The sequence below is a fragment of the Octopus sinensis genome, linkage group LG16, assembly GCF_006345805.1.
Source record: "Octopus sinensis linkage group LG16, ASM634580v1, whole genome shotgun sequence".
NCBI lineage: Eukaryota > Metazoa > Mollusca > Cephalopoda > Octopoda > Octopodidae > Octopus > Octopus sinensis.
The window spans coordinates 40746054-40772707 of NC_043012.1; the positions used below are offsets into that span (position 1 = coordinate 40746054).

General features: G+C 39.5%; 1 protein-coding gene across 1 annotated transcript; it reads right to left on the minus strand.

Annotated features, from left to right (window-relative positions):
* Positions 1 to 5514: 5514 nt before the first annotated feature.
* LOC115220312 (protein downstream neighbor of son homolog) lies at positions 5515 to 26373 on the minus strand. The gene is made up of 10 exons (XM_029790415.2): positions 25858 to 26373; positions 22403 to 22510; positions 17718 to 17912; positions 16679 to 16791; positions 15531 to 15587; positions 14002 to 14183; positions 12417 to 12519; positions 8987 to 9253; positions 7022 to 7220; positions 5515 to 5897 (listed from the first exon to the last, which is right to left on the minus strand). The coding sequence occupies exons 1-10, from the start codon at positions 26146 to 26148 to the stop codon at positions 5571 to 5573; spliced, it is 1842 nt and encodes a 613-aa protein (XP_029646275.1). The 5' UTR covers positions 26149 to 26373; the 3' UTR covers positions 5515 to 5570.
* Positions 26374 to 26654: the final 281 nt, after the last annotated feature.

Sequence of the window (26654 nt, forward strand, 5' to 3'; positions counted from 1 at the left end):
TGGAATAGATAGCAGCTAGACAGTAGATACATCAATAGAGTCTATCAGATAAACGGTTTAAATAGCATCACATCGATTGAAAGGACGTTTATCATTAATTGTAGAAGTTCGTATGACCCCAAACATATTTTCATTCTGTCAAATCTCTTGGTAAGTCGAAATTATCTGTCCTTCTAAATTCGATTTTTTCGTATTTACTCAGTTCTTCATTTTATGGATAAATGGTTAAAAAAAGGCAGTTGAAGCTGATGACGATGAGTCTTCAGTGGATCGAAACGAAGAAAAGACCAATCAATCAAAACTAAGCCAGTCAAACCGTGTTCTTTCTGTTGTGAGTTTGCTACCCAGGTATCGGTTATCTTTCGAATTATCCGTAATAAGATAATTCATTTATCTACTTAAATATTCATATACAGCTTCGCTAAGAACCTGCTACCTTAAACGATACCGCAAATGGAGTTGTTCGAGATTAACGCATCCTTTAAGGACATTCCTATACCACCAAAGGAAGCCTTCCTTAAGGAAATTGTCTGCAAAACAAATGTATTCATCAACCGGATTAGATGGCTCGTTTTCTTTCATGATAACGAGGATTTAAAACAGAACCAGTCCGCAACATCATCCGAATATAAGAGGCTTTTTAAGTCGATGGATACACCACCACCTAACCCAAGACTGAAGAAATTTGAGGATGACTTATGGGGCATTGTAAGGAAGATTAAATTCAGGAAGTCGCCCCGGAGGAATGAACACCTCAGATACCTAGAGAAAATTACTAAGGATATCAACAGGTCAGACGGAATCCTGGTCCAATCTGACAAAACAAGGAACACGTACAAGTTACCTATTAACCAGTACTTAGAATTACTCAGAAAAGAGATCCAGAAGAACTATAGAACCACAAATAGGAACACACTGAGAAAAGTCAGCTTGGAGATTAAGAAAATAATGGTTAATTATGGAATTCAAATGAGAACACAACCGCTTAACCCAAAACAACCTAGATTCATCGTTAAGGACCACAAACCAAATTTCCACACCAATCCAGCATTAAGGCTCATATGCCCTTCTAGTTCTGACATCGGTTCCATCAGTAAGTACATTTTAGACAAATACATTCCTAGTTTAGTCAATAAGCTTAAGCTTAACCTTTGGGCGAACTCCACGCAAGTCGTAAATTGGTTTTCTTCCGTTTTCTAATAAAAACAGCACTAAGTTCATTCAGTTCGATATTGCTAATTTCTACCCCTCGATAAACCCTAGTGTACTCAATAAGGCCCTATGGCACGCGCATAATAAGGCAGGCCTCACAAGGGAGGAAATTAATATAATTCTAGTAGCTAGAAAATCCTTTATACAGTTTGAAGATAAGTTATGGGTCTGTAAGGATACTCCCAACGCGTTCCATGTGCCAATGGGAAGCTCAGATAGCGCCCAGATAGCCGATTTGGTCGGAATCTATATTCTCTATGAATTAGCCGACTAATTCCCGGACATCTGCGGCGGTCTATATCGAGACGATTGTCTTTTTTACCTACAGAATGCTCCAAACAGGATACAGAAAACTAAAAATAGATTAGCTAGGTTCTTTAGTAGGATGGGCATGAACATAGTTTTCGACAACAAACTAAGGCCAATTTCTTAGATGTTACCCTAAATCTGCATAGCAATTCTTACTACCCCTACCATAAACCTTCTACAAACCTAAAATATGTCAGTATTTTCAGTAACCACGCAAAAACTATCACAGATAATTTAGTTAAAAATATTTCTTTAAGATTATCAAATTTATCTGCCAACGTCGACATTTTTAAGCAAAAAGCGGAATTCTATAATGCCACCCTGTCAAAAGCCGGTTATAGGGAAAAGGTAGCATATATCGACCCGGCCCATCCGAAACCAGTATTTGCTCATCAGGATAAGTTAACTTACAATAATATAAATAATATAAGTAGTGATGGTAGCTCTAGCAATGTTGACACAAATAACATAAGTTGCAGACCAAGGGAGACCATCGAAAGCCAAAACCCATTCTTCAATACAGAGATTCCCCCCTTAATGTAAGGGTTAACACTCCGAGCCAGTCCAAGAACAGAAAAAACTATATCTGGTTTGTGATTCCTTTTGGGAAACAAATCGGATCTAACCTCCCTTTACAGTTTTGCCAAGCCATTGCCAGGAATTTTCCCAGAAATTCGAGATATTACTCCACTATTAATTCGCACAAAGTAAGGATTGCTTTCTCAAATACTAAAAATCTCTCACAGATAATTGCCTCCCATAACAATAAGCTGCTAAATAAGGTCTCATCACCCATGAGCAGAGACACCGCCCTGTCAAATTCCAACGTAACATACAGTAATAATAATAGAAATAGCACAGATTTTAGCAGCCTTCATAGCAGCATTGGCGTTAGCAATAGTAATAAGGATAAGAGCACTGGCCAGGACAACAAAAGGAGGGGGGTCTCAACAATAATAGTAGCAGCGTTCTTAACAACAGTAGTTTTACGGATAATAACAATCACAGCATTCCCAGAAACAGGGAATGTGCAGGTGATATTGCCTTAAATAGTAATGAAAAGAGGATGAATAGTATTGTGCCCAAATCCAGCAGTAATTTTTACACCCATCATAGAAATAAGAACGCTGTATTAGTATCGGAAACTAATCCCAATAGATTAAGGTTCTTATCATATAACTCCAAAATTAGAAACACCACTTACCAGTGCAAAATTTCTACTGGAACCGATGTCTACCTCTATATTGGCGCAACCTCTTCTAAATTAGCCACATGGATCTCCAACCATTTTTCCACGTTCAGAGATAAGAGTAAACAGCACACCACGGGGCTAAGCAAATTAGTCTGGCGTTTGAACACAAATTCATCTTTTACGCTGGAATGGTCAATATTGTCGGTGTCCTTACCGTTTGATAAGGCCAGAAAAATCTGTGCCCTATGTAATTCCGAACTTTTTCATATTCTGTTTGCCCGAGGCCACGTAATAAACTCGATTGTCGAGAGATCTTTCAGATGTTTACACTGGAAAAAGCATACCTTTCACTCATACCAATGAAGTCTAATATAGACAACCCCTGGATTTCCTACAAAATTAATTTATGATATCTCATCCCTTTAGTTTATAAGATTTTCTCATAATTGCTAAGAGCTGCTACCAATTCCAGTAGTCCCCTCGTCTCTTGTCACTACTATTGTGGGCCCTCTCTGCCCACTCCCTCTTAAGTTGACACATTCGAACACACAGACACAGTCCTTTCACCTCCTGACTTAATTTTCTGTCAGCCTTCTACACACACATTAAGACAATTATACACACCCACACATACGAGCACTCATTCATAAAATAAATCAAATATAAACACCAGTCAAACGGAATGCATTCCCTCACCTTAATACTCTTTTACCTTCCTCCTCCAACCTCAATTGAACCCTTGAACTCTAGTAACTGCCAATTTCTCCTACATTCAACCAATCTGACGTCACCCCCTATAAATAGACACTATCATTATCGCTATGGGCTCCTCGAGAGCAGTCATCTAAAAACTTGTTGTGCATTTTGTTGGCGAAAGAAGTTCCTGGATTTTCCTGATGAGAAAGCTGCATAATGGACTCCTTATTCATTCGGAATTAGGAATTTTGCAGACTTCGAAACATATGTCGAAAATAAAATAAAGGAATTTGTTAAATCTTCGCTCAGCTCCATTCTTTCCTATACAAGGCTTTATGCCTATAATAAGTAGTTCTCTTAGAGAGGTACATCTGCTACAGGACACACCCTTCACGCCATTATTGAAGGTTACCAAGTGAGGTCCTCACTTTAGAAGGGTGTCTCCATGTTGTTAAACTGCCTTCCTCTTCACATGTGGGCCACATCTTCCATAATGTCTTTTAGACCCTACTTTAATGATTGTGGCAGGATTGGCTCATCTGCGCACGAGTGAAACCCCTGTAAAGGATCGTTCTGCTTCGACTTCAATACTGCTGCCGCCTGGCCCCACTCAAAATTAATTTCTTTTTTTTTATATACTGGAGCCAATTTACTACTTTAATTTCCCAGGGATGGAAACATTTCTATTTTTCGGTGCTAGCCACATATGGAAAGCTTTCTATACTGCTGTTGGCATTGTTAATTTTTCCACTGGTCATGTTTTTGTCACTCACCATTTCCCTGTTTTATGTCAGTACTTTTCATTGTTGTTGCTCTTGTTGCTGTCCCCATTCACCCTCTGAATGCTTGATGTGCCATAACTGGTGACATTGCACATTTTTTCTACAATACTCTCAGCTTCTAGTGGGTCAATAATACTCCGGTTGTTCTCATTGTTGGCGTTGCTCTCTCTCCAGTCATCTAGTGGAGCGAATAAGAGATGAGGAGGAAAGTCTTTGGCTGTAGGAGGAAGTTATCACTCTTAAAGGGAAAGTGTTGACATCTTTTACAAGTAATGTTTTAAAAACTTAAACGAGCATTTCTTTTGGAAAACAAAATATTGCCCCAGAAGGGCCAAAACAACCCAAGAACACCAGTCAAAAGATTACTGGCGTTCTTAGTAACATCTGATATATTCCACAGCAAATATAATAATAATAATGCTTTCAAATTCTGACACATGGCCAGCAAGTTCAGGATAAGCGGTAGGTAAGTAGATCGACCCCCCCCCTCCTCCCCCATGTTCAACTGGTGCTTGTTTTATCAACCCTGAAAGGATGAAAGGTAAAAGCTGGCATCAATGGAATTTAAACCTAGATGATAATAATAATGATAATTACTATCATAAACAAAAAAAAAAGTCACAAACTTGAGGGAAGTTTCAGTTAAATTGTGTTGGTTCAAGGAGGATAAAAGGCTAAAATGACTTTGGTGTCATCTGAACACAGAACAAAGACTGCAAAGCATTTTACTCTGATTCTCTAAGGACGGTGCCAGTCTATCACTCAATGTACTTTTTATAATAAATTAAAAATATTGGGGGAAAAAAAAAAAAAAAATTTATATCAATTGATAGTAATTTTTTTTTTGAATTGATATTAAAAATTTAAATATCAATTCATATTAAAAAATTTGAAATTATATCAACATCAAAAATTGAGGGAAAAAATGGGTATAAATTGATGTTCTTTTCTACTCTAGGCCCTAGGTCAGGGGGGGGACAGTCAATTAGATCAACCCCCAGTACACAACTGGTACATAATTTATCAACCCCTAAAGGATGAAAGGCAAAGTCAACCGCAGCGGAATTTGAACTCAGAATGTAAAGACATGAAATACCACAAAGCATTTCACCCAGCGTGCTAACAATTCTGCCAGCACACCGCCTTTGATATCAGTTGATATTAAATATGAAAAAAATAAAAAACTGATTTCAATTGATATTAAAAATTAAAAACTGATATCAATTGATATTAAAAATAAAAGAAATTGATATCAATTGATATTAAAAATAAAAAAAAAAAACGATACCAAATGATATTAAAAATTAAAAAAACTGATATCAATTGATATTAAAAATTTAAAAACCACAAACAAAAAAATTAAAATTAACAAAATATCATCATGATGACCAGACAAAACCATCAGGAGTACAAGTGATATCTGAAACGGAATGTTTAAATGCTGAAACGAGAGAAGTAGAAGAAAAAGCAGAACCGACTTTGTTATTTAGGCTTTTGCTAGGAAGCGGATTCGAGGAGGCATGCGTCGTTGGAACGTTAAGCGCTAACGTTGGTTCATGAGTGTGAAGGGATAAGGTGAAGCTTTGGTCTTGTGTCTGGCGGATCAACTTGACCAGTCTTTGGACATGTGTTGGCAAGATCGGTCCAGCCATCTCCAGCACGCTGACTTTCTGTCGGTCCTTCTGTAAGGCTGTGCTGTGTTTTACCTGAGGTGGAAGAATTAAGAAACACTAAAAGAATTGCTGCCAAAGTGAGGCATGCCTTGCACTACAATATACAATACGTCCAATTTTCTGACACAGTATACCTTGGACTACAATATAAAATGTGTCCATCTATTTTGACATACAATACCTAAGAATACAATATTAAACATGTCCTATTTTCTGACATAGTATATTAAGATGGCAAGGAACCCATTTAAAACCTTCACAATGAAATCTTTTAAGAAAGAAAAAGTTAATGGTTTATTTTTAGAATATTTGTAAGGTAGGTGTAAGAGGCTGGATCTGACCAGCTGGAACACAGAACAGGTAAATATTTTGGCTGAATATAATCAGTCTAACCCTTAAGCATTCAGATTATTTATTCAAATATAATACTCATTAACCATTTCGCTACCGTATTTATTTTGAGATGCTCTGTGTTTCTTTCAATTATTTTAAATATAACAAAGAATTTAGTAAAATAACTTAGTTATCATTAAGCTAGTGTTTGGAACATAAATTGTGACTAAGGCTTGGTGGAATATATTAATTCAAACCTTATGAAAACAAGACATTTTACCACAGAGCCGGTTTTGGCCGGCTTAGTAACAAAAGGGTTAATTCACATTGTCTTGAATTAATCGCACATAATTTTGTAGCTTTGAGATTTAATTACGATAATTTTCAGAATGACATTGTAAAGTAGGTGTGAGAGGCTAGATCTAGCCAGTTTGTACATAAAGCAGGTACAATATATTGGCTAGATATGGCCAGTTTAAATGCTAAAGAGTTAATCTGGCAACCAGTCTGACACCTCACCCCACCCACATCACCTCGCAGGCATTCAAGTGACCCCCCCCCCATCAGCTGGGAGATGACTCCCTCTTTCTTGCCCCACTCTTTCCATCAGCATCAGAGGTTCTGTAAGACCTGATGGAAACTGTCTTTCCTCTCAACTAAAAGATAAAAAAAAAAAAAAAGTATTGTTGATTTACCAGCAAGAAAATAACAACCAAACCACAAGGAAGGATACATTTGATAATGTGGTTCCAGCTTTAACACCCTTCATCTTGGGTCTGCTTGGACAAAACTAACATGGGATGGGAAAAAGAACTGCAAATTACCTTCAGTGATTTCAAGGCAGCCCCTTTGAAAGCATTTGGCGATAAAATGGTCGGCGGGATGCCATGTTGTGGACCAACAGCAGCGATGCAGGCTCTCCAGTTGAGGAGGAAATTAAACAGGGCTTGGACGTCAACGTCTTGGTCTAGGACTAGCACCGATTCAGGGCGGCAGTCAATCTGTTTAAAACCTTCACGACGACTGAAATCTTTTATTAAGGAAAAAAAAAAGTGTGAAGCTGGAGGGCGATGAGGGAAAGGCATTAAAAGGAGAGATAACAAGGGGAGGGGGCATAAAACTACCACCCACCCACACACAATGTACGGGGAACAGAGACAGAGGTGGGAGACAAACTTCTGAACTATACAGCCACGTGTTCCTATATTTATATCAGTGTAGTGATCAGACAACACCTCAAGGAGGCAGTGGCCAGTGACGGAGACCCTTGGCAATAATATAATGGGCTTCGGAAGACCTGTCAAGTGAGGATCACAATCCTGGCCGACGCCTGTGTTTTGCAACAGGCACCCGCACCAGTGGCACATAAAAAGCACCCACTACACTCTTGGGAGTGATTGGCGCTAGGCAGGGCATCGAACTGGAGGAACTGTGTTCAATTAGAATGAAACCTGGTGCAGTTTCCCCAGTTCTCAGTCAAAGCATCCAACCCATGCCAGCATGGAAAAACAGACATCAGGTGATAATTATGATGTCAGATGTGGTTATGTAAGTATATTCCTGGCAATGCACTTCCTCCCACTGCTACAGTTCTCAAATGATAAACACCCAGTTGGCTCGGCTCACAGGCCAGTGTATCTATACACACACACATCCACCGACTTACACACTGCTGTGTGCGTCTTGCCACGGAAGCAACCAAAGTGGACTCACAACCAAAACAATGATGTAGTCAGTCAGTGACAGAGTGGAAGGGGGGGGGAGACAAGGAGAGAGTGGGGAAAAAAAAAAGAGAAAAGGCTGCCTCTCCAAACACACAGAGTAAACAAGGGGAGATAAGCTATACTATCTCAAACATTTCAAAGGTCCAGAGAGCAACTTGCTGGTTTGGTTTAAAGCCATTAAACTACTTGGATACGCAGCAAAGATATTCCAAGAGTGAAAAACTACATATTACATAATTGGGGGAGGGGGTATGTAAAGAAAGGAAGATATCTTAACTATATCACATAACAAGCTTACTAGGGGAAGCCTTTGCCTGATTGATGAACTGCAAGAAATAGCAGTCAAATTCAAAGGACACATAGGCAGTGTAGTGTTAGATAAAGAAGATAGGACTGTTGATTAGTTTATGGTAAACTAAATCCATAAACTCAGATTAACTACACAATTCATCACCACTGCCTGGTACTTGGGGTACCAAGAATTACATCTTCTGCCTCATAATATTCTAGAAGCTGTGGTTTCTCCATTCTCTCCTCTACCCATGTCAGAGGTTAGGCACTGGCATTACCACCCCCTCCTCCAACATTCCCTTTGGTCGACATTTTTCATTTTACAAATTACGGACATTAAAAAAAAATTGAAACAGATTCAAGGGAGATAACTGCCAAACACGTCAAAAGTTGTATTCTTTTCTACTTTAAGGTACACGGCCTAAAACTTTGTGGGAGGGGCCCAGTTGATAGGATGAACCCCACTAATTCAACCTCTCAGCGGAATTTGATCAAGACGTAAAGACAGACGAAATACCACTAAACATTTCACCCTGCATGCTAACGATACTGCCAGCTCGTCACCTTACAAAGTTATATTACCGAGTCACTGATTGAACAGATTTATGACAAAAGACACTCCAGCTGTGATCATCCAATCTAACTATATAGAAAAGAATTAAATCTGTAATTGACAACTTTCATAGAAACAAACTTGTAAAACCCCGGTTGAAGCAGTGATGACATCACACTTCACATTAGCCCTTACTGAGTAAATCATAAGGGAAAGGATACAGCCTGACCATGTTTGGGTTCAATGAAGGGAAGTTTTTCTTATCAAGCCCAATACTTTCTAACCACACAGCAGCACCCTCGTCTGCTATGAAGCCATCTTCTTCTTCCGCCTCCTCCTCCTCCTCTATTTCTTCATTTGGCTGGAAATTCTGTTTCAACTCTTCAGGGTTGGAACTCGGTACTGTGTTCTCTTGCTCTTCAAATAAATCAACTTCACCATCAATATCACCATCGTCATCAGCAGCTGAGGAATTATGTGAACCGATGCTTCAGGGGTAAAAGAAAAAGAAACAAAAAAAAAAAGTCTTCAGACATCATTGCACAAGACACAACAGAAGAGAATGGTATTTAAACCAGCCCAACCTGACACAAATATTCTTCTAGACCTGGCTTTTCACACCTACCCTGCAACATCATTCTAAATACAATCACATAGGCGTAGGAGTGACTGTGTGGTAAGTAGCTTGCTTACCAACCACATAGTTCCGGGTTCAGCCCCACAGCATGGCACCTTGGTCAAGTGTCTTCTACTATAGCCTCGGGCCAACCAAAGCCTTGTGAGTGGATTTGGTAGACGGAAACTGAAAGAAGCCCATCGTGTATATATGTATACATATATATATACATACATATGTACGTGTGTGCATATGCTTGTGTGTCTGTGTTTGTCCCCCACCCAATCGCTCGATAACCGATATTGGTGTTTACACCACCACCCCCGTAACTTAGCGGTTCAGCAAAAGACACCGATGGAATACGTACTAGGCTTACAAAGAATAAGTCCTGGGGTCGATTTGTTCGACAGTGCTCCAGTATGGCCAGTCAAATGACTGAAACAAGTAAAAGAGTATTGAAATAGCAAAAGCAACAGGATAAATGCATGATTCACTAAAAACAATATGAATAGGGAAATAAGCAGGACATCGGAGAGAGTAACGGGAATGCTGAAGAGTTGAACCACGTCGGAAGGTGTTTCGGAAGTTGACAGCACTGTACAAAGATCAAATATTTCCATGGAGTTCTGTCATTGTTATTTGTCCCAAAACCACTTTGAGAAATAACCCTTCAGTGAATAGATATCTACTCATATGGCCTCAAAGTTTAAAACATTAACACAGGGATGTGTGTGTGTGTGTGTGTGTTGCTGGTGTAGTGTAAGAAGCACCCTTTACACTGTCACAGTGGTTGGCATTTAACCCTTTAGTATTTAAACCGGCCATATCCGGCCAAAATATTTAATCCGTTTTATGTTCAAACTGACCAGATCCAGGCTCTCACACCTACCCTACAATGTTATTCTACATTAAGTAATTACACCATCAAGATCTTGAAGATATGAGATAATGCATGATTAATTCAAATCAATGTGAATCAACAAGCATTATGTTTGATAGAATAATCTGAACACTAAGGGGTTAAGGCATCCATCCATAGATACCATGCCAAATCAGACTGGAATCTAGTGCAGCCCTCCAGCTTACCAGTTCCAGGTAAACCATCTATCCATGCCAGCATGGAAAGGAGACATATGATGAGGATGTGTGCGCATGTGAAGACGCATGGCCTAGTGGTAAGGTTGCTGGACACAGGATTGCAAGATCAAGCTTTCATTTCCTGGACTGGGTTTTGCATTATGCTCTTGAGCAACGTACTTCATCTCACACTGCATACCATGCAGCTGCTCAGGCAATGTCGATTTGATGGAGGGAGTGAACTAATGTATGGCAAATGCATTTTATTGCCATAAACGCTTGGAGAATGCATCATATATCATCATTTAGCATCCGCTTTCCATGCTAGCATGGGTTGGACGGTTCAACTGGGGTCTGTGAAGCCAGAAGGCTGCATCAGGCCCAGTCTGATCTGGCAGTGTTTCTACGGCTACACACACGTGTGCGTGGATGTGTGAATGTATATATAAGCACACATACTTGTATAAGTACAGATGCATACCCGCAGATATATGGGTATATACCCCCATACATACTGCCTCTTCCTACTTCCCCCACAACTGGTTTCTTGTCCACCACACGGTCAATTTGCTGTTACCATGCAGTATCCCAAATGGCAATTTAAGGCAGTAAGCAGTCTCCTTCAGGTTAAGAATCTGCAGGGTGGTGTGACATAACCAGAGTTACACTCTGGTAAGACAGCAAACAACCAAAATGTTTTCTTTTTTAGGGAAAGGCTATGATCATGGTTGTATACAGCAGTCATTGGCAACCTGCCAGGCTGAGTGGGTCGTCTAATGAATCACTTTCAAATTTTAGTAGTCTGGCCCACCAGATAATGAGCCAGGTCTCATGCGGCCTGCTTCTGGAAAAAGGGTTACCATGCTTGATTTACAGGGTCCTTACAGATTTGTCCTGAATAACTGCAGGAGAGTGGAGTTGTGTCACCCAAGATGACATGGTTTATCACCAAAGGAGGTCATGGAGCAAACTGAAATCAAGGGGCAAGATTAAACGAAAGGGTTAAGACTGATGTGAACCGGTGACCAGAGTTACAATTGAAGAGAGTTCCAGCCTTGACCACCTCGTCTCTTCCAACATAGTGTATCAAGGACTACATCAGCTGATGTGCACTACACCACTTTCTGTAACAGATCTGGTTGCTAGTTCAGTCCTGATCCATGCAACAACTGAAGAAAAATTGTTCCAGATATGACCATTCCATCAATAATTCAGATACTACTTATTTAGAATAACATTTTTTTTTTTTTGTTTTAAGACAGTGGGTTAAGATATGAGGAAGATTTGACTGCTATATCTCGTGGGTAGAGCAACCATATAAACCAGCACTTCATAGGTTACGACTATGAAGGTTCCAGTTGATCCAATCAACGGAACAGCCCATTTATGAATTAATGTGCAAGTGGCTGAGTACTCCACAGACAAGTACATCCTCCATGTAGTTCTTGGAGATTCAGCATAACTGTATGATCAAGCTGGCCCCTTTGAAATACAGACAACTCATTTTGCCACCAGAGCGAACTGAAGCAACGTGAAATAAAGTGTCTTGCTCAAGAACACAAGGTGCCGTCAGGAATTGAACTCATGACCTTACAACTGGCAGTTGAATAACCTAACCACAGTACCACATGCCTTCACAGAGCAACCATATAGATTCCTTGGTCAGCTTGACATGTAGAAGGTCAAATTTTGGGATCTTGGTTCAATCCTTAGCAGTAACCACATTCATTTCATTTACACAATTTTGATTCCAAGGATGGCATGAATATCACCACATCCTCTACTAAGATGGCCACTAGTATGTAAATATGAAACAAGGACTTAAGACTCATTGTGGTTGTTTCAAATAAGCTGTTGCTAATTGCTAACAAGAGAGGCATGAATGTCACCCAATCTCTCTCTCCCTTCCCCCTGCCTGGGGTTGTCCTTACATAAGAAATCAATCGTCACCTCCTCACCTAGAATTTCTAGATACTGGACCCCCACTGATATTGGAGTCTTCAGATTCCAGGGAGGTCCTTTCAGTGCCTTTTGGATTACACGGCATCTTGAATTCAATCCCTGCCAAGGAATAAATAAAATAAACTTAGAAAAGATGGTTTCAAAATTTTAATATTTTCAAAACAAAAAAAAAAAATGAAAGGAAAATATTTTATAAAATTTTTAGAGTATGTAAAAAATCAGATACTGCCATCAAGCTGAAGGAGCCATGTCAAATCAGAGTGGGACTTGGTGCAGCACACCCCTGCTCCAGCTGGCCAGCTCTGGTCAAGCCGCCCAACCCATGCTAGCATGGACAACAGACATTAAATAATCATGTTTCTTTATTACCCACAAGGGCTAAACAGAGGGGACAAATAAGGACAGACAAATGGATTAAGTCGATTACAATGTCCCCAGTGCGTAACTGGTACTTAATTTATCGACCCCGAAAGGATGAAAGGCAAAGTCGACCTCGGCGGAATTTCAACTCAGAACATAACAGCAGACGAAATACAGCTACGCATTTCACCCGGCGTGCTAACCATTCTGCCAGCTCGCCGCCTTAGATAATCATTATCTATCAAGGTGTGTGGCTGAGTGGTTAGGGTGTTGAAACCACATATTACAATAGTGTGTTCTTTAACAAAGCACTTCCTTTCACATAGCCTCAGTCCACTCAGCAACAGACCAGTGTCCCATTCTGTGGTGATCTATTGTCATTTTATGCACCATGGAAACCAGGCAACTGCCCCGTCCCCTGAGTCCTAGGAATTATGATTGCAATATCCAACGAGGTTAACTGCAAATATCTTCGCCAAGGAAGGACAAGTGGTAAGTCATCATTATCACCAATGAGTTAACATTTGCCTCCTTCCTGTCAATGTGGGTTGGATAAGTTTGTAGCACAGCACATTTGCCATCCTTCTTGCTTATTTCATCATCACTTCCATGAGGCCTATTGTCATCAGTCAACATCTATTCTGATTAGCTTCCATCATGGGACGAGACAATTGTATAAAACTCTTCGGATACAGGTAGCATTCTCCATTTTGGCCAACATATGCATAGACAGAGAGAAAGATTACAATTCATTAATTGAACACTTACTGACAACACTTTCCACAGAAAGAGGGGCTTGGAGACATTAAGACATTACATACATACTAACACTGGGATGCTGGTCACAAACAACCTCATTCATATGATGAGGATAACCGTTTAGAACAATTATACGGTACCCAGACAAGGGTCAGTCCATGTACATGTGACCGCACACACACACGAGACTTCATTCAGAGAAGCAAACTTCTCAACCAGACAGAATCATATCCCTCTCTCTCTTTCGGAGAGGTACAAGTACTTACACGCCTACCAAATTCAATCACAAAGCTTTGGTCAGCCTGGGGCTATAGCAGAAGACACTTGCCCAAAGTGCCACGCGGTGGGACTGAACCCGAAACCATGTAGCTAGGAAGCAAGCTCCCTAACCACGCAGCCATGCCCGATGCCCACACATAACTATCACAAACTTCGACAATAAGGACTTATGAAACCACACACCTTCCTTTTTCAGAGCTTCCCGGAGTCCTCGAGTTGTCGGAGTAAGAACTGCTGAGAGGGTGGAGTCATTCTTCGAAGTCTTCATCCTTTTGAAGAGCACAGTGAACTGGTGCGTACAGACGTATAGATAAGGGCAATAACCTGACCTTAACTGACTGAATGCCGATAGGAAACTTTCTGACCTGCAGAAAGACAGAAGAAACACTTGCAAAATGAACACACACAAACGGAGAGATATCATCATTTCACACCCTTTTTTTTATGCTGGCATGATTTGGATGGTTTGAAAAGACCTGACAAGCAGCAGGACCACATCGAGTTGCAATGTCTGCTTTGGCATGGTGTCTGTAGCTGGATGCCCTTAATGCCAATCACTTTACAAAGTGTACTGGTTGCAATTTTCATGCCAGCAGCACATTGCCACACTGCAATGGGTTAGAGCAGTACACACTAAGGTCTATGTTTTACAACTGGATGTTTTTACTGTTGTTAACCCATACCTGCTTTTGCAAACAATGTAACTTTTATTCCGCTCCTCTTTGAGAGTGCAAGAATATCAACAAATGTTGCTGTTTTTAGCTAAACACTCTTCAAATCATGTAAACATTCTCTCTCTCTCTCTCTCTGTGCTCTTGCCTGATAGGGCTGGGGTCACCCCAGGTTAGCAAGCTGAAAGGCATTGCTGTGCATAGAACCAGCCAGGTCCATTAGCGCCCCCATTGCCATCCTCCAAGGTGATGTCAGCTACCACGGGACCTCTTCCAGCCCACAGTTGTTGTGTTGAACAAGAATAAGGCCCTGGTACGATGTATGTAAATCTATATACACATATACCTACAACAGGCTTCCATCCAGTTTTTGTGTATCAATCCCACTCACAAGTCACCACACAGTGAGATAGAACTTAAGACCGTGTGGTAACAAGGTGGTGAAATGTGTCCACACACATATATGGTCTTGTGGTTAAAGAGATTTCTTTCAATCTAACACAGCTTCAAGTTCAGTCCCACTGAATGGCATCTGGGACACATCTGCTATAGCCCTGGGCTGGCCAAAAGCCTTGTTACTGGATTTGGTACACAGAAACTAAAAGAGCTTGGAGCGCACACACACGTGTGTGTGTGTTTATGTATGTGACGGTAAGAACTGGTACTTATTGACCCCAAATCGATAAAGAGCAAAGCTGACCTCGGCAGGAATTGAACTTGATGCTAATGACTTGCAGCTCCCTGCCTGAATTGTTATTGTAGCTGCCATTTGATGTCATCTTGTCCTTATGACTTCAATGGATTACAATTATACGTTCGTCGTGACAGGGGACACAAAGCCACAGATTTGAAAAGAGGAACAGAATCAATTAAATTCTGCCAGAATGTATGACCGGTATTTATTCCCCTGGATGTTGACAACCCCCACCTTCCAACCACTAAAACCTTATACATAAAAAAGGCCAAATACTATAAGATGCCACATTAAAACACCGAGTCAGCAACCAATCAGATACAAGAAATATACAACACTATACAAACCAGTCAGATAACAGTGAAGAGTATACTTCATCTCCAAGATTGATGCTGCTTGAAGATCTGGAAATAAACAACAGCACAATACAGACAAGGAAATATGGTAGCTTGTGATAAGTTTAATTAGTCACACCAACTCGTTAAATGCTAATCATGTCACACTTGTCTCACTCAAGCACACTTACCGACACATCAACCTTTATTTTTGTATTTACCTTGTAGCTTGACTTCACGACTACTCTCTCTCCATGTATTCACCCCTTAAGCAAGACACTTGGTCCTACCATATTGCTCCACTCAGCTAAAGGGGTCAGTCTGCCTAGTTACTCCAAGATGTGACCGACAATAGGGAAGAGCACCAAGCAGTAGAAACCATGCCAGATGCTGAAATGGCACCATCTACCGACTCATCTGTTGGTGTTGGACAGCCTAACCCATGCCAGCATGGAGAAAGGGACATTAAAGTAAGAAAGATGGTGACAGCATATAACAATTCATCACCTACAAAACACTAGTAGTCTTCTATTTACAGATACAAAAAAAGAACCATTCCATTTCAAAACATCCATATGAAGGAATAGTCACATGAATTACACAACACAGTATGACCATATCTTCATGTCATCTGTCTCTTATTTAGATGGATCCTTTACCATTTCTTTTACTGGTTTCAGTCATTGGACCAAGGCCATGCTGGGGCACCACCTTCAAGGGTTTAATCCAACCAACCCCAGTAGAATAAGCTTGATACTTAGTCCTTTGCCAAACTGCTACATTACGAGGACGTAAACAAACCAACATCAGTTGACATTGCACATCTGCTGCTGTTTTGTAGTATCAGTTGCACCAGCAGAAGATTCAGGATGTCATGGTTGGAAGGAGAGAAGGAGAGTTGCACCAGCACTGGCTGGGCACACAGTTGAAATCAGTAGAGCAACATGAAATTAAGTGCCTTGCTTAAGGGCACAACATGCATGATCCAGGAATTGAACCCACATACTTATGATCATGAACCCAGCACCCTAACCACTATGCCACATTTGTCTCTACATACAGACACATTAACCAAACAAATGCTACTACACAACAATATCAGACACACATTGTGAACAGTAACAACAACAAAGAGTGAAGCCTAGTTTTGAAGTTCTTACTTTTCGTGAGTGATTCTTGGGAATATTTTCACCCAGGGAAGATTTGGGTGAACCCAATACAAAGTTTCTCTGTGAAAATGGGATCGCCAGGAAGTCTCTGGAAGTATCTTCAACTAAAATGTAGAAAATATATATATATATAAGAGGATCATATGAAAAAATGTGCAGGCTCTTTCCTCTCAAGAATTTTCCTGCTTAAAACCAAGAGAAAATATAGCAAAATTTTAAGTGATTCTCTCCCCTGAAGCACCCCCCACCATGTCTACCAATATAGAAGTCTCCAGCAAACAGTGCGTGTACATGCATGAGTGAATGCGTATATATATATATATATATATATATACACACACACACATACACACAGAGTTGGCCAAATGCCACCTGACAGTAAATCGACACTTTAATTCTAAGATTTATTTATGAACAAATTTAATAAAAGCATTGAAATATATGAAACATCATGAAAATAGTTCAAACTGAAGTCCTTGAGTGACACATTTTTCCATTCAAAACGATACAGAATTAGAAATAGTACTTATGGAATTTAGATTTACTGTCAGGTGGCTTCTTCCCAACTCTGTATGTATGTGTGTGTGTATATATACATACATATACACACACACATACATATATATACACACACACATATATATATACACACACACACACACATACATTCAGGCATGGTTCAGTTTATGAAAACCTCTCATCACAAACAAATTAGTTTATGAACCAGAAAACATCTCGGGCAATGAATGGTATCTGGCATAAGAATAACTGATGACAAGCTGAGGGCACCAATAAGGGGGACATCAGTTGCCATCTTACTTTTGCTGAGTTTCTGTTTGCAGACATTTCTGGTGACCAAACAACCTCCAAGAACAAATTAAATCAGTTTATGAGGTTTCACTGCATTGGTTAACAATGTTGCAGAAATACATCTAAGAAGATGCAAAAACCATGACTGGAATAGTTTGGGACAAAATGACAATCCATGGAAAACCCAACAATAAGCCCCCTTGTTCAGGAGGGTACTAACATTTGCAGAAGGCATCATTTCAGGAAGTTGACTTGCTAAATAATTGTTCACACCTTCAGCTTCTTCTGAGCTCCTTAAATTCTTGCACCAATCAAAAGATGAAGAAATAAACCGCATCTTCAGTTTTAAACTCCAATCAAAAGGTAAATCTTGACAAAAATCTTCCTTTTTAGTTACGGTTGGAACATCGGACACCTGCAGAAAGGAGAATGAAAAGACAATGTCACAGTAAATCACAACAACAGCCTTGTATTAAAGAATTTAGATCCAAAATCACATGGCTCTGAGTTCAATCCCATGGCAAAGGACCTTGGGCAAGTACATTCTTCTTGCTATAGCCTACTCTTTTACTTGTTTCAGTCATTTGACTGCGGCCATGCTGGAGCACAGCCTTTTAGTCGAGCAAATCAACCCCGGGATTTGTTCTTTGTAAGCCCAGTACTTATTCTATCGGTCTCTTTTGCCGAACCGCTAAGTGGCGGAGACGTAAACACACCAGCGTCGGTTGTCAAGCAATGCCAAAGGGACAAACACAGACACACACACATATATATATATATATATATATATAACATATACACAACAGGCTTCTTTCAGTTTCCTTCTACCAAATTCACTCACAAGGCATTGGTCGGCCCGGGGCTATAGCAGAAGACACTCGCCCAAGATGCCACGCAATGGGACTGAACCCGGAATTATGTGGTTGGTTAGCAAGCTACTTACCACACAGCCACTCCTGTGCTTCAGGTTTATCAATGAAATTTGGTGGATGGAAACTGAAAAACTGTCATGCATACTTGTGTAAATAAATCATCTGGCTTTTAGACCAGGTGTAATTATATTCCTGCATGATATTAAGGGAGGGGGGGGCAACAAAAAAGAGCATCTTGTAAAGCACTGCATCAAGTGACACCCAGCCTATATCAGCATCAAAAAATTCAGACATAAAAACACTGATGTTTTTATAGTTTTACTGTGTGGTAAGAAGTTTGCTTCCCAACCACATGATACAAGGGTCTTTGGTCAACCTCAGGCTGATCAAAACCTTGCGGATGGATTTGGTAAACGGAAATTGAAAGCTCTTCACATATGAGAGAGAGAGAGAGAAACAGAATGAGTGTGTGCGTCCACACAACCATTTGACAACTGATGTTGACTTGGAGCAAAGATTTTTGCCAACATGACAGTCCTGGTTTAGGACAAATGCTGCAACAATCTTTACTCCAAAGTACTGTTAATGAATATCTCTCATGAGATTTAAAAATAGCAATTCTCTGATGTTGGTTTGTTTGCATCCCTGTAACTTAACAGAAGAGACTGATCGAATAACTAGCTGGGGGGTGGGGAGTACTAGGAATTATTCATTTGACAACACTTCAAGGTGGTATCCCAGCAGCTGCAGCTCAATGACTAGAACAAGATGAATAAATAAATATATATATATATCTCTTATAAAAGGCAGATTTTGTCTGCCTCCCTTTGGGAGTTATACAAATCTACAATATAGGATTTCTTCTTCAATTACAATTTACCTAGCATTTTTGAGAGTACAATGCATCGCGTCATGCCAGGTCCAGTTTTTAAAATTTAAACTCCAATTAAGCAAAATTTACAGAAAACTCACATTCTGGTGTGTGTGTCAAATGCTTTTCTTAGTCTGGTTTACACCACACGCAAACGCACACACACAGTGGGCAACGAATAAAGTGAAACTAGATGTAATATTTGTTTCTCTCTATCACGCTGATAGATACATGAGTAAAATGTATGGGAAGCTAACACATAAGTGTGAGTGAAAATGTTCTTGGAAGAGAGTAAATAGCCAGAGATAGTGATTTGAGGAAGACTTTAAATAACCGTAGTGGCTTGTGTTAGTAATAAAGTAAACATACACTCATACATACATACATACATACATACACACACACACACATACACACACACATATACACACACACACACACACACAGTATTGAAGCTTGAGAACAATCAGATACATTTGCAACACATCTGTTGAAAATATTATTGTTCACACACATACATATACATATATACATACAGACAGACACACACACACACACATGATCCAGCATGGCCACAACCTCAAGGCTGAAACATATAAAAGAATAACAGAATATAAATGTGTGCATGTGTGTGAGAGAGAGAGTGTGTGTGTATATGTATGTATGTATGTATATATATATATAATAATGCGGTTTTTTCAACAGCTTGAACTAAAAGTCAGAGGGGAATGGGATAAACTACTTATATTAACTTGCTATAAAAGCAGGTAGTAATTTTATCTTGTCCTTATTCATAGTGCAAGTTTTGAAGAGTGCATTTCGATTTTAACAGCTATTTTTTTCAAAGCTATATTGGAACAGCCTAGAAGACGAGCCTCATCCTGAAAGATCTGTAGAACTCGACAAGGACATCCTGAAAACCTGGTGGAACAAAATCTCATCGTAACTGTTGAGGAACTAGCAGAGAAGCTTGGATTTGGTCATTCAACCATTCATTGAGACCTGTGTGCTATCGGAAAAGTCAGCAATTGGGTCAATGGGTTCCTCACGAACTTTCCGAGTCTAATTGCATGCAGAGAGTGAATGTATGCTTTTCTTTGCTGTCACATCTCACCACTACTGCGCTATGTATATCTATATATATAAAACTGTAGTTGTGAGAGTGTCTGTCCCCTTCGATTTAGATTCCTAACTACTCCCACATTTTGCGGTGCAGTTTAACCAAATTCGGGTAGCTTATAGTCGTGATTCATATCGAGCCCGTCTGAGTATTAGCGCGCGTCTACGATGAGTCTACGATTTAAAAATAATTTAACATCATTTTTTATTCCATTTTAATGCATAATTTTTCGTGTGTCGATGGCGGCGGAGTTGGCATCCACGCTCACACCTGCACCTGTGGGGAAGGGAGTGTAAGGAAATCAACGTCGTAATGCGTTGTCAAGGAGACCAGCGTTCTTTTAGAACAACGACTTCATGGCTTGAAGACACCAAAACAGAAATGGCTAAGAAAGCGTCTACATGAGTCTACGATTTAAAAAAAAATTACCATCGTTTTTTTTCCATTTTAATGCATTTTTTCGCTATTATATAAGGGAAGTAACTCTCTAAAAATGTCTACGATGAGTCAACGATTTTTCAAAAAATTTACCATCATATTTTTTCCATTTTTAATGCATTTTTTGCTATTTTTTGGCTATAACTCTAAAAATGCTTATATAGTTATTTCCCTTACAAACCCGAGCAACGCGATACTGCTAGTATATATATATATACAGAGATGCAGCATGGAATCTTGTCAGTGAAAAGGACGTTGTCTCAAAGCAACGAAAATATTTTGGCAAATTAAATTTATATGTTGAAGTTAATCTAACAGTTCTTGTGTTTTAAATGGCTTATAAACACCTCCCACACTGCAATTATTTATATATATTCATTTACTTGTTTCAGTCATTTGACTGACGCCATGCTGGAGCACCGCCTTTAGTCAAAGGGGAACAAACAGATACCCAAATGCATATATACACACATACTTCTTTCAGTTTCTGTCAACCAAATCTACTCATAAGGCTTTGGTTGGCCCAAAGCTATAGTAGAAGACTCTTACTCAAGATGCCACACAGTGGGACTGAACCCGGAACCATGTGGTTGGTGAGCAAGCTTCTTACCACATAGCCACTCTTGTGCCTTTTCTTCTTATATATATTAGAAATGGAAACCAAAACAATTGAAGAATTAATTTAAATCATTAAATGATTAATTCAACTAAAATTTCATTATTTTATGCAAACAAATGACGAATATAGAATAACTTGACCCCTTTTTCCATGCTTGCCTGGGTTGGACGGAATTTGCAGAGGTAGACTCTCTCTCTATGGCCGAATGTCCTTCCTGTCCCCAACCCTTAGCAGGCAACACAGGATTGTTTGCATAACGTTCCCATACAACCATGACAACGTTAGGTGAAGGAGACAGTGCACAGATGAATGTATAAAGCCCAGGATTTATGCATTTTTCTTGTATATCATTTAGCCACACCTATATATATATATATATATATACACACACATACAGATATGAACTCTCATCAAAGACAATGTATGAGTGTTCAGCAATTTCCCCCCAACAACATGCACAAATGATTTGTTTATAGGGATCAAATGATCGTGCTGTACAATCAGCTCACTCTCTCCATCAAATCAACATTGCCTGAACAGGGGCACATTGTACCACACGACAGAAGCAATATGAAATGAAGTGTTTTGCTCAAGAACACAACACACCAGCTGGTCTAGGAAGTGAAACCACAACCCCCTGATCACAAGTACAACATCCTAACTACTTAGGCCATGCATCCTCACATGCGCACACACACACACACACACCATTCTTTCAGCTTCTGCCAATCAAATCCACCCAGAAGACACTTGCCCAAGATGCCAAGCAGTGGAACTGAACCTGGAACCTCGAAGTTGACAGGTAAACCTATTACCACAGTCACTCCTTGGTAAAGTTTAAAGAACTGATAAATTGAAGTATAAACAAAAACACATTATGGTATTTACTGATTCACGTCCCTTTACACCAAGATTGGCTTAGCCATTCACTAATTGCAGTACCAGCATAAATTAGTTTGCTTGAGATAGACAAATTGCAACAAACCTGTTCGGCACTATCTTCATTTCTTTTTGCTTTGCAGGGATCTTTGGAAAGTAAATGGTGAATGCCATGGTTGGTAGTTTTGCTTCTGAAATCTTTAACATTATTTGTCTGGAAGATAACAAAAAAGAAATTTTAAGACAGTTTTACAAGAGGAGCTATAAAATAAATAAGTACTGGGAATATACTGGAACTTTAACAACAATGGAAAAATAAATGGAAAAGCCATCGGTCCAGATGGAGGATATGTAAACGGAACCCTCCTCCCCCTTTAATTTTTTCCCCATTTCTTCATGAAAGTTTTTTTAGTGAGATACGTACAAATATAAGATTGATTCTGGAAAAGATTGTAAAATTTTAATTTTTAAAAAAAATCACACACCCCCATTCAAGCAGGCTATTTACATGCTAGAAATAACAGCCAAATCTCACAAAACTGCGATAAGTTGTCATAATTGGGTAATTTCTGTCAATCAACGTGTATTCAGTTAAAGAAAGCTAAAATTACTCCAAATACAATTTTAATACGAAATAACTTCTAAAATACGAAGTTTCAAACTGGTCAAGAAAAATTAAAAAAGAAATGAGTCATATTGAAAAGATCCAGTCTTTTTTTAATGAAATTTTCTACAAATATCTTTCGTGTAGTATGGGAATATGGAGGAAAAATAATAGGTGGTTTGTAAAAATTCATGAGTCTGCTTGGCTTCCCTTATAACTTTTTGAGAGAAAAAGAAGGGTACTTTTTTTTTTATTAAATTTTATACAAATGCCTTTCGTGCAAATTACGATCATATTGGAATTTAATATGGGAAAAAAAGGGAAAATGCTGAAGGTGTGTTGTGGACAAGTTCGAATTGAGCAATTTTTTTCTTTCCGTTTTCTTCTGAGAGGTAACTGTAGGAAACTTCGTTACAAAATAAAAGCTTCTGAAAGCCCGTTTCATGTGAATTTTCGATAACACTTACGCCCAACTAAAAGAAAATCCTTTCTTTTTCAAACAAATTTCGCTTTAATTAGAATCTACATTATCTGAAGCGTATCTGTTGAAAATTTCAATTAACAAAAGAAACGAAAAAGGAAAAAAAAAAACCAATCCATTTTCTGAAATTTGAGAGGAAAACCGCCCAGGGCGGAGGTCACGAGTACAAAAGCCATGAAATACAATCATTCGACTAAAATGAGTGGCTACAGTCAAAACTGAACCAGCACCGACCATTGTTCGGGTGAATGAAAGCCAAAACAGATATTTAATACGCACCTCTTTCGTTGTTTCCTGGCAACTTCAAATTTAAACAGTAAAACACTTCTGAACGCGTGGACGGTGTGCGAGGATATATGTGTGTGTATATATATATCGGGTTTATGCCCAAAATTTGCTGCAACACTCACCTTGCGCCCTGCTGAACGATTAGAAGTGACCTACTTGGTGTCCACGAAAATAAACGATCGTGATTAAAATTGCAACTTAACCCTACCATTGATAGCTTACTAAATAGGGTCAGTCCAAACAAGTGGTTTTCAACCATTCTTTCTGGCCCAAAGACAAACCTAACTGTTTTTAACCCTAACCTTAGTTTGCTTGTAAAAATAATTTATTTACTTTGTTCGAAAAATATTATTTAATTTCCTTTTGATATGGATTCAGCCTTGAAATACAAACATAGGCGCGAGTCGTCGTAGGATCGACTACTTACGTCTAGCTAGCGCGGATGCGAGAGTGCGCGCACTGGGACCACTGTTCGCTAGTAGTACTCTCTTTACTCTTACTTGTTTCAGTCATTTGACTGCGGTCATGCTGGAGCACCGCCTTTAATCGAGCAACTCGACCTCGGGACTTATTCTTTTGTAAGCCCAGTACTTATTCTATCGGTCTTTTTTGCTGAACCGCTAAGTTATGGGGACATAAACACACCAGCATCGGTTGTCAAGCATTGCTAGGGGGACAAACACAGACACACACACGCATATATATATATACATACATATATACGACGGGCTTCTTTCAGTTTCCGTCTACCAAATCCACTCACAAGGCATTGGTCGGCCCGGGGCTATAGCAGAAGACACTCGCCCAAGGTACCACGCAGTGGGACTGAACCCAAATCAAAATTAAATACACAGAAAAGCATGAAAGTGAAAAGAATTTTGTGTTTGCCTTAAATAATAGTAAATTAAATATACTCCATTTTCTGTAAAACAATGTTTAATAATTCATGCTTGAAACGGGTTCAAATTTCCCCCGTTCCTCCAGTTTTTAATTTTGAACTTTTTCATCCATTTATTTCTTTGCCGGTCTATTTAATCCCTGTCCGTTTATTCGTAAAATATATTTGTCAACTGAATGTGGCGATCCTTAGACGGTATTTACTGTTTTAGCCCCCAAAAGGTACTATTTAAGAACAGTGGTCCCGGTGCGGGCCAGCTAGTGATGACTAGTCGATCCTTTGGGTTTCTGTTTTATTAACTTTATTTAAAAAAACTATTTACTTTGTTTGGTAGTCGTTGTAGGATCGACTAGTCACGACTAGCTAGCGCGGATGCCCGAGTGCGCGCACCGGGACTACTCTTCTTAAAGAGTACCGAAATCCAGACCGTGGGCCAGTGGTTCCCAAACGCAGCAGAAGGGAGTCCGTCACTCATTTGAAGATGATGGGTAAATATAAGGATCTTCATTAGGGAATAATAATAATAAACCCAGTCCCACTGCGTGGCACCTTGGGCATGTGTCTTCTGCTATAGCCCCGGGCCGACCAATGCCTTGTGAGTGAATTTGGTAGACGGAAACTGAAAGAAGCCCGTCGTATATATGTGTATGTGTGTCTGTGTTTGTCGCCCTAGCATTGCTTGACAACCGATGCTGGTGTGTTTACGTCCCCGTCATTAGCGGTTCGGCAAAAAAGACCGATAGAATAAGTACTGGGCTTACAAAAGAATAAGTCCCGGGGTCGATTTGCTCGACCAAAGGCGGTGCTCCAGCATGGCCGCAGTCAAATGACTGAAACAAGTAATTAAGAGAGAGCCTGCTGAGTGTTAAAAAGCATGTAGATAACGAATATGGAGAGAAAAATGTGCTCTTTATATCAACCCAGCTAACAGACCCTTTCAATGTCCCTAAGGGCCATGGGAAAACTCATTGAAATAAAAGTAAGCACGTGCTATATTCCCTCGTAAATTGGATTTTGGGGAATTTTTACCATATTTTTTCGATTCGGTCTTCTGCACAAGAATACGATTATGCAAAAAAAAATAAAATGTCTTTTTTTTTTAAATCCCCTAATTTAAAACCTTTTTTTTTTTAATTCGTGGTTTTAAAATAGGGACGGAATCTAGAATTGTTCTGGGAACCAAGTTTTCTATTAAGGAAAATTCATAAAAACACAATTAGTCTCCATATAATAATAATAATATAAAGAGAGGCAACGAAGCGAAAAGCAAGGTTTTTTTTTTCCCCTTACCTCGGAAGTGTCCAAAATGTCGAAAAGTCGAATGGAATTGGTTTTCGGTCGAATTTCTTCGGTCGTCGAAGAAATGGTTCGAACTGGAGTGGAACTATTTCGTCTGAAAGGATTTTTATGTTGATAGAAAGAAGAAAGACTGGCACAGGGTGAAACCTGGTCGCTTCTGTTCGACAAATCATCCAGCTTCGACCTTTTTCTCAGCGAAGAATTCTGGTTCTCCTGCAACCGTTTCTTCCTTCGTCTCATCACTTCAGAAGGTTTCTTCCAATTCGGCGACGTCTCCGCCATTTGCTTTCAATTATAAAAGACAAAATATAAGTATTTATGTGAGAAGATGTGATTCTTGAGATAATTAACTTCTTCGTTACGAAGATTATTTGTACTTTCTGTGATTCTTGAGATGATTTATGCGATGTCTGGTTGACCTTTGGCTTTTTAAACCGACCAAAAGAAAGATTCTCGAAGACGAACTCGAGTTTCGCGCCGAAAACAATGTTGCATTCTGGGAAAGTTCATGGTAACCGGGACAACAGAGTTACTTCCCTTATATTCGACCCTGACATCCACTAACTGGTTGCTCGATGTACTAGAAACAACAGTTAAGTTCCTATTCACAACTTACACCAGCCTTAGGGAACCTTTTTCAAAAAGCGGACCGCATTGAGAGGCGGCCGATGGCGATCTTTCATCTCTAGTAGACCTTTCCGTCGATTTCCGTAAAAACTTCTTTTTTTTTTTACATATGGGCTTGCGATCTCCCACACCCCATCAAACACACACACACACGCACACAT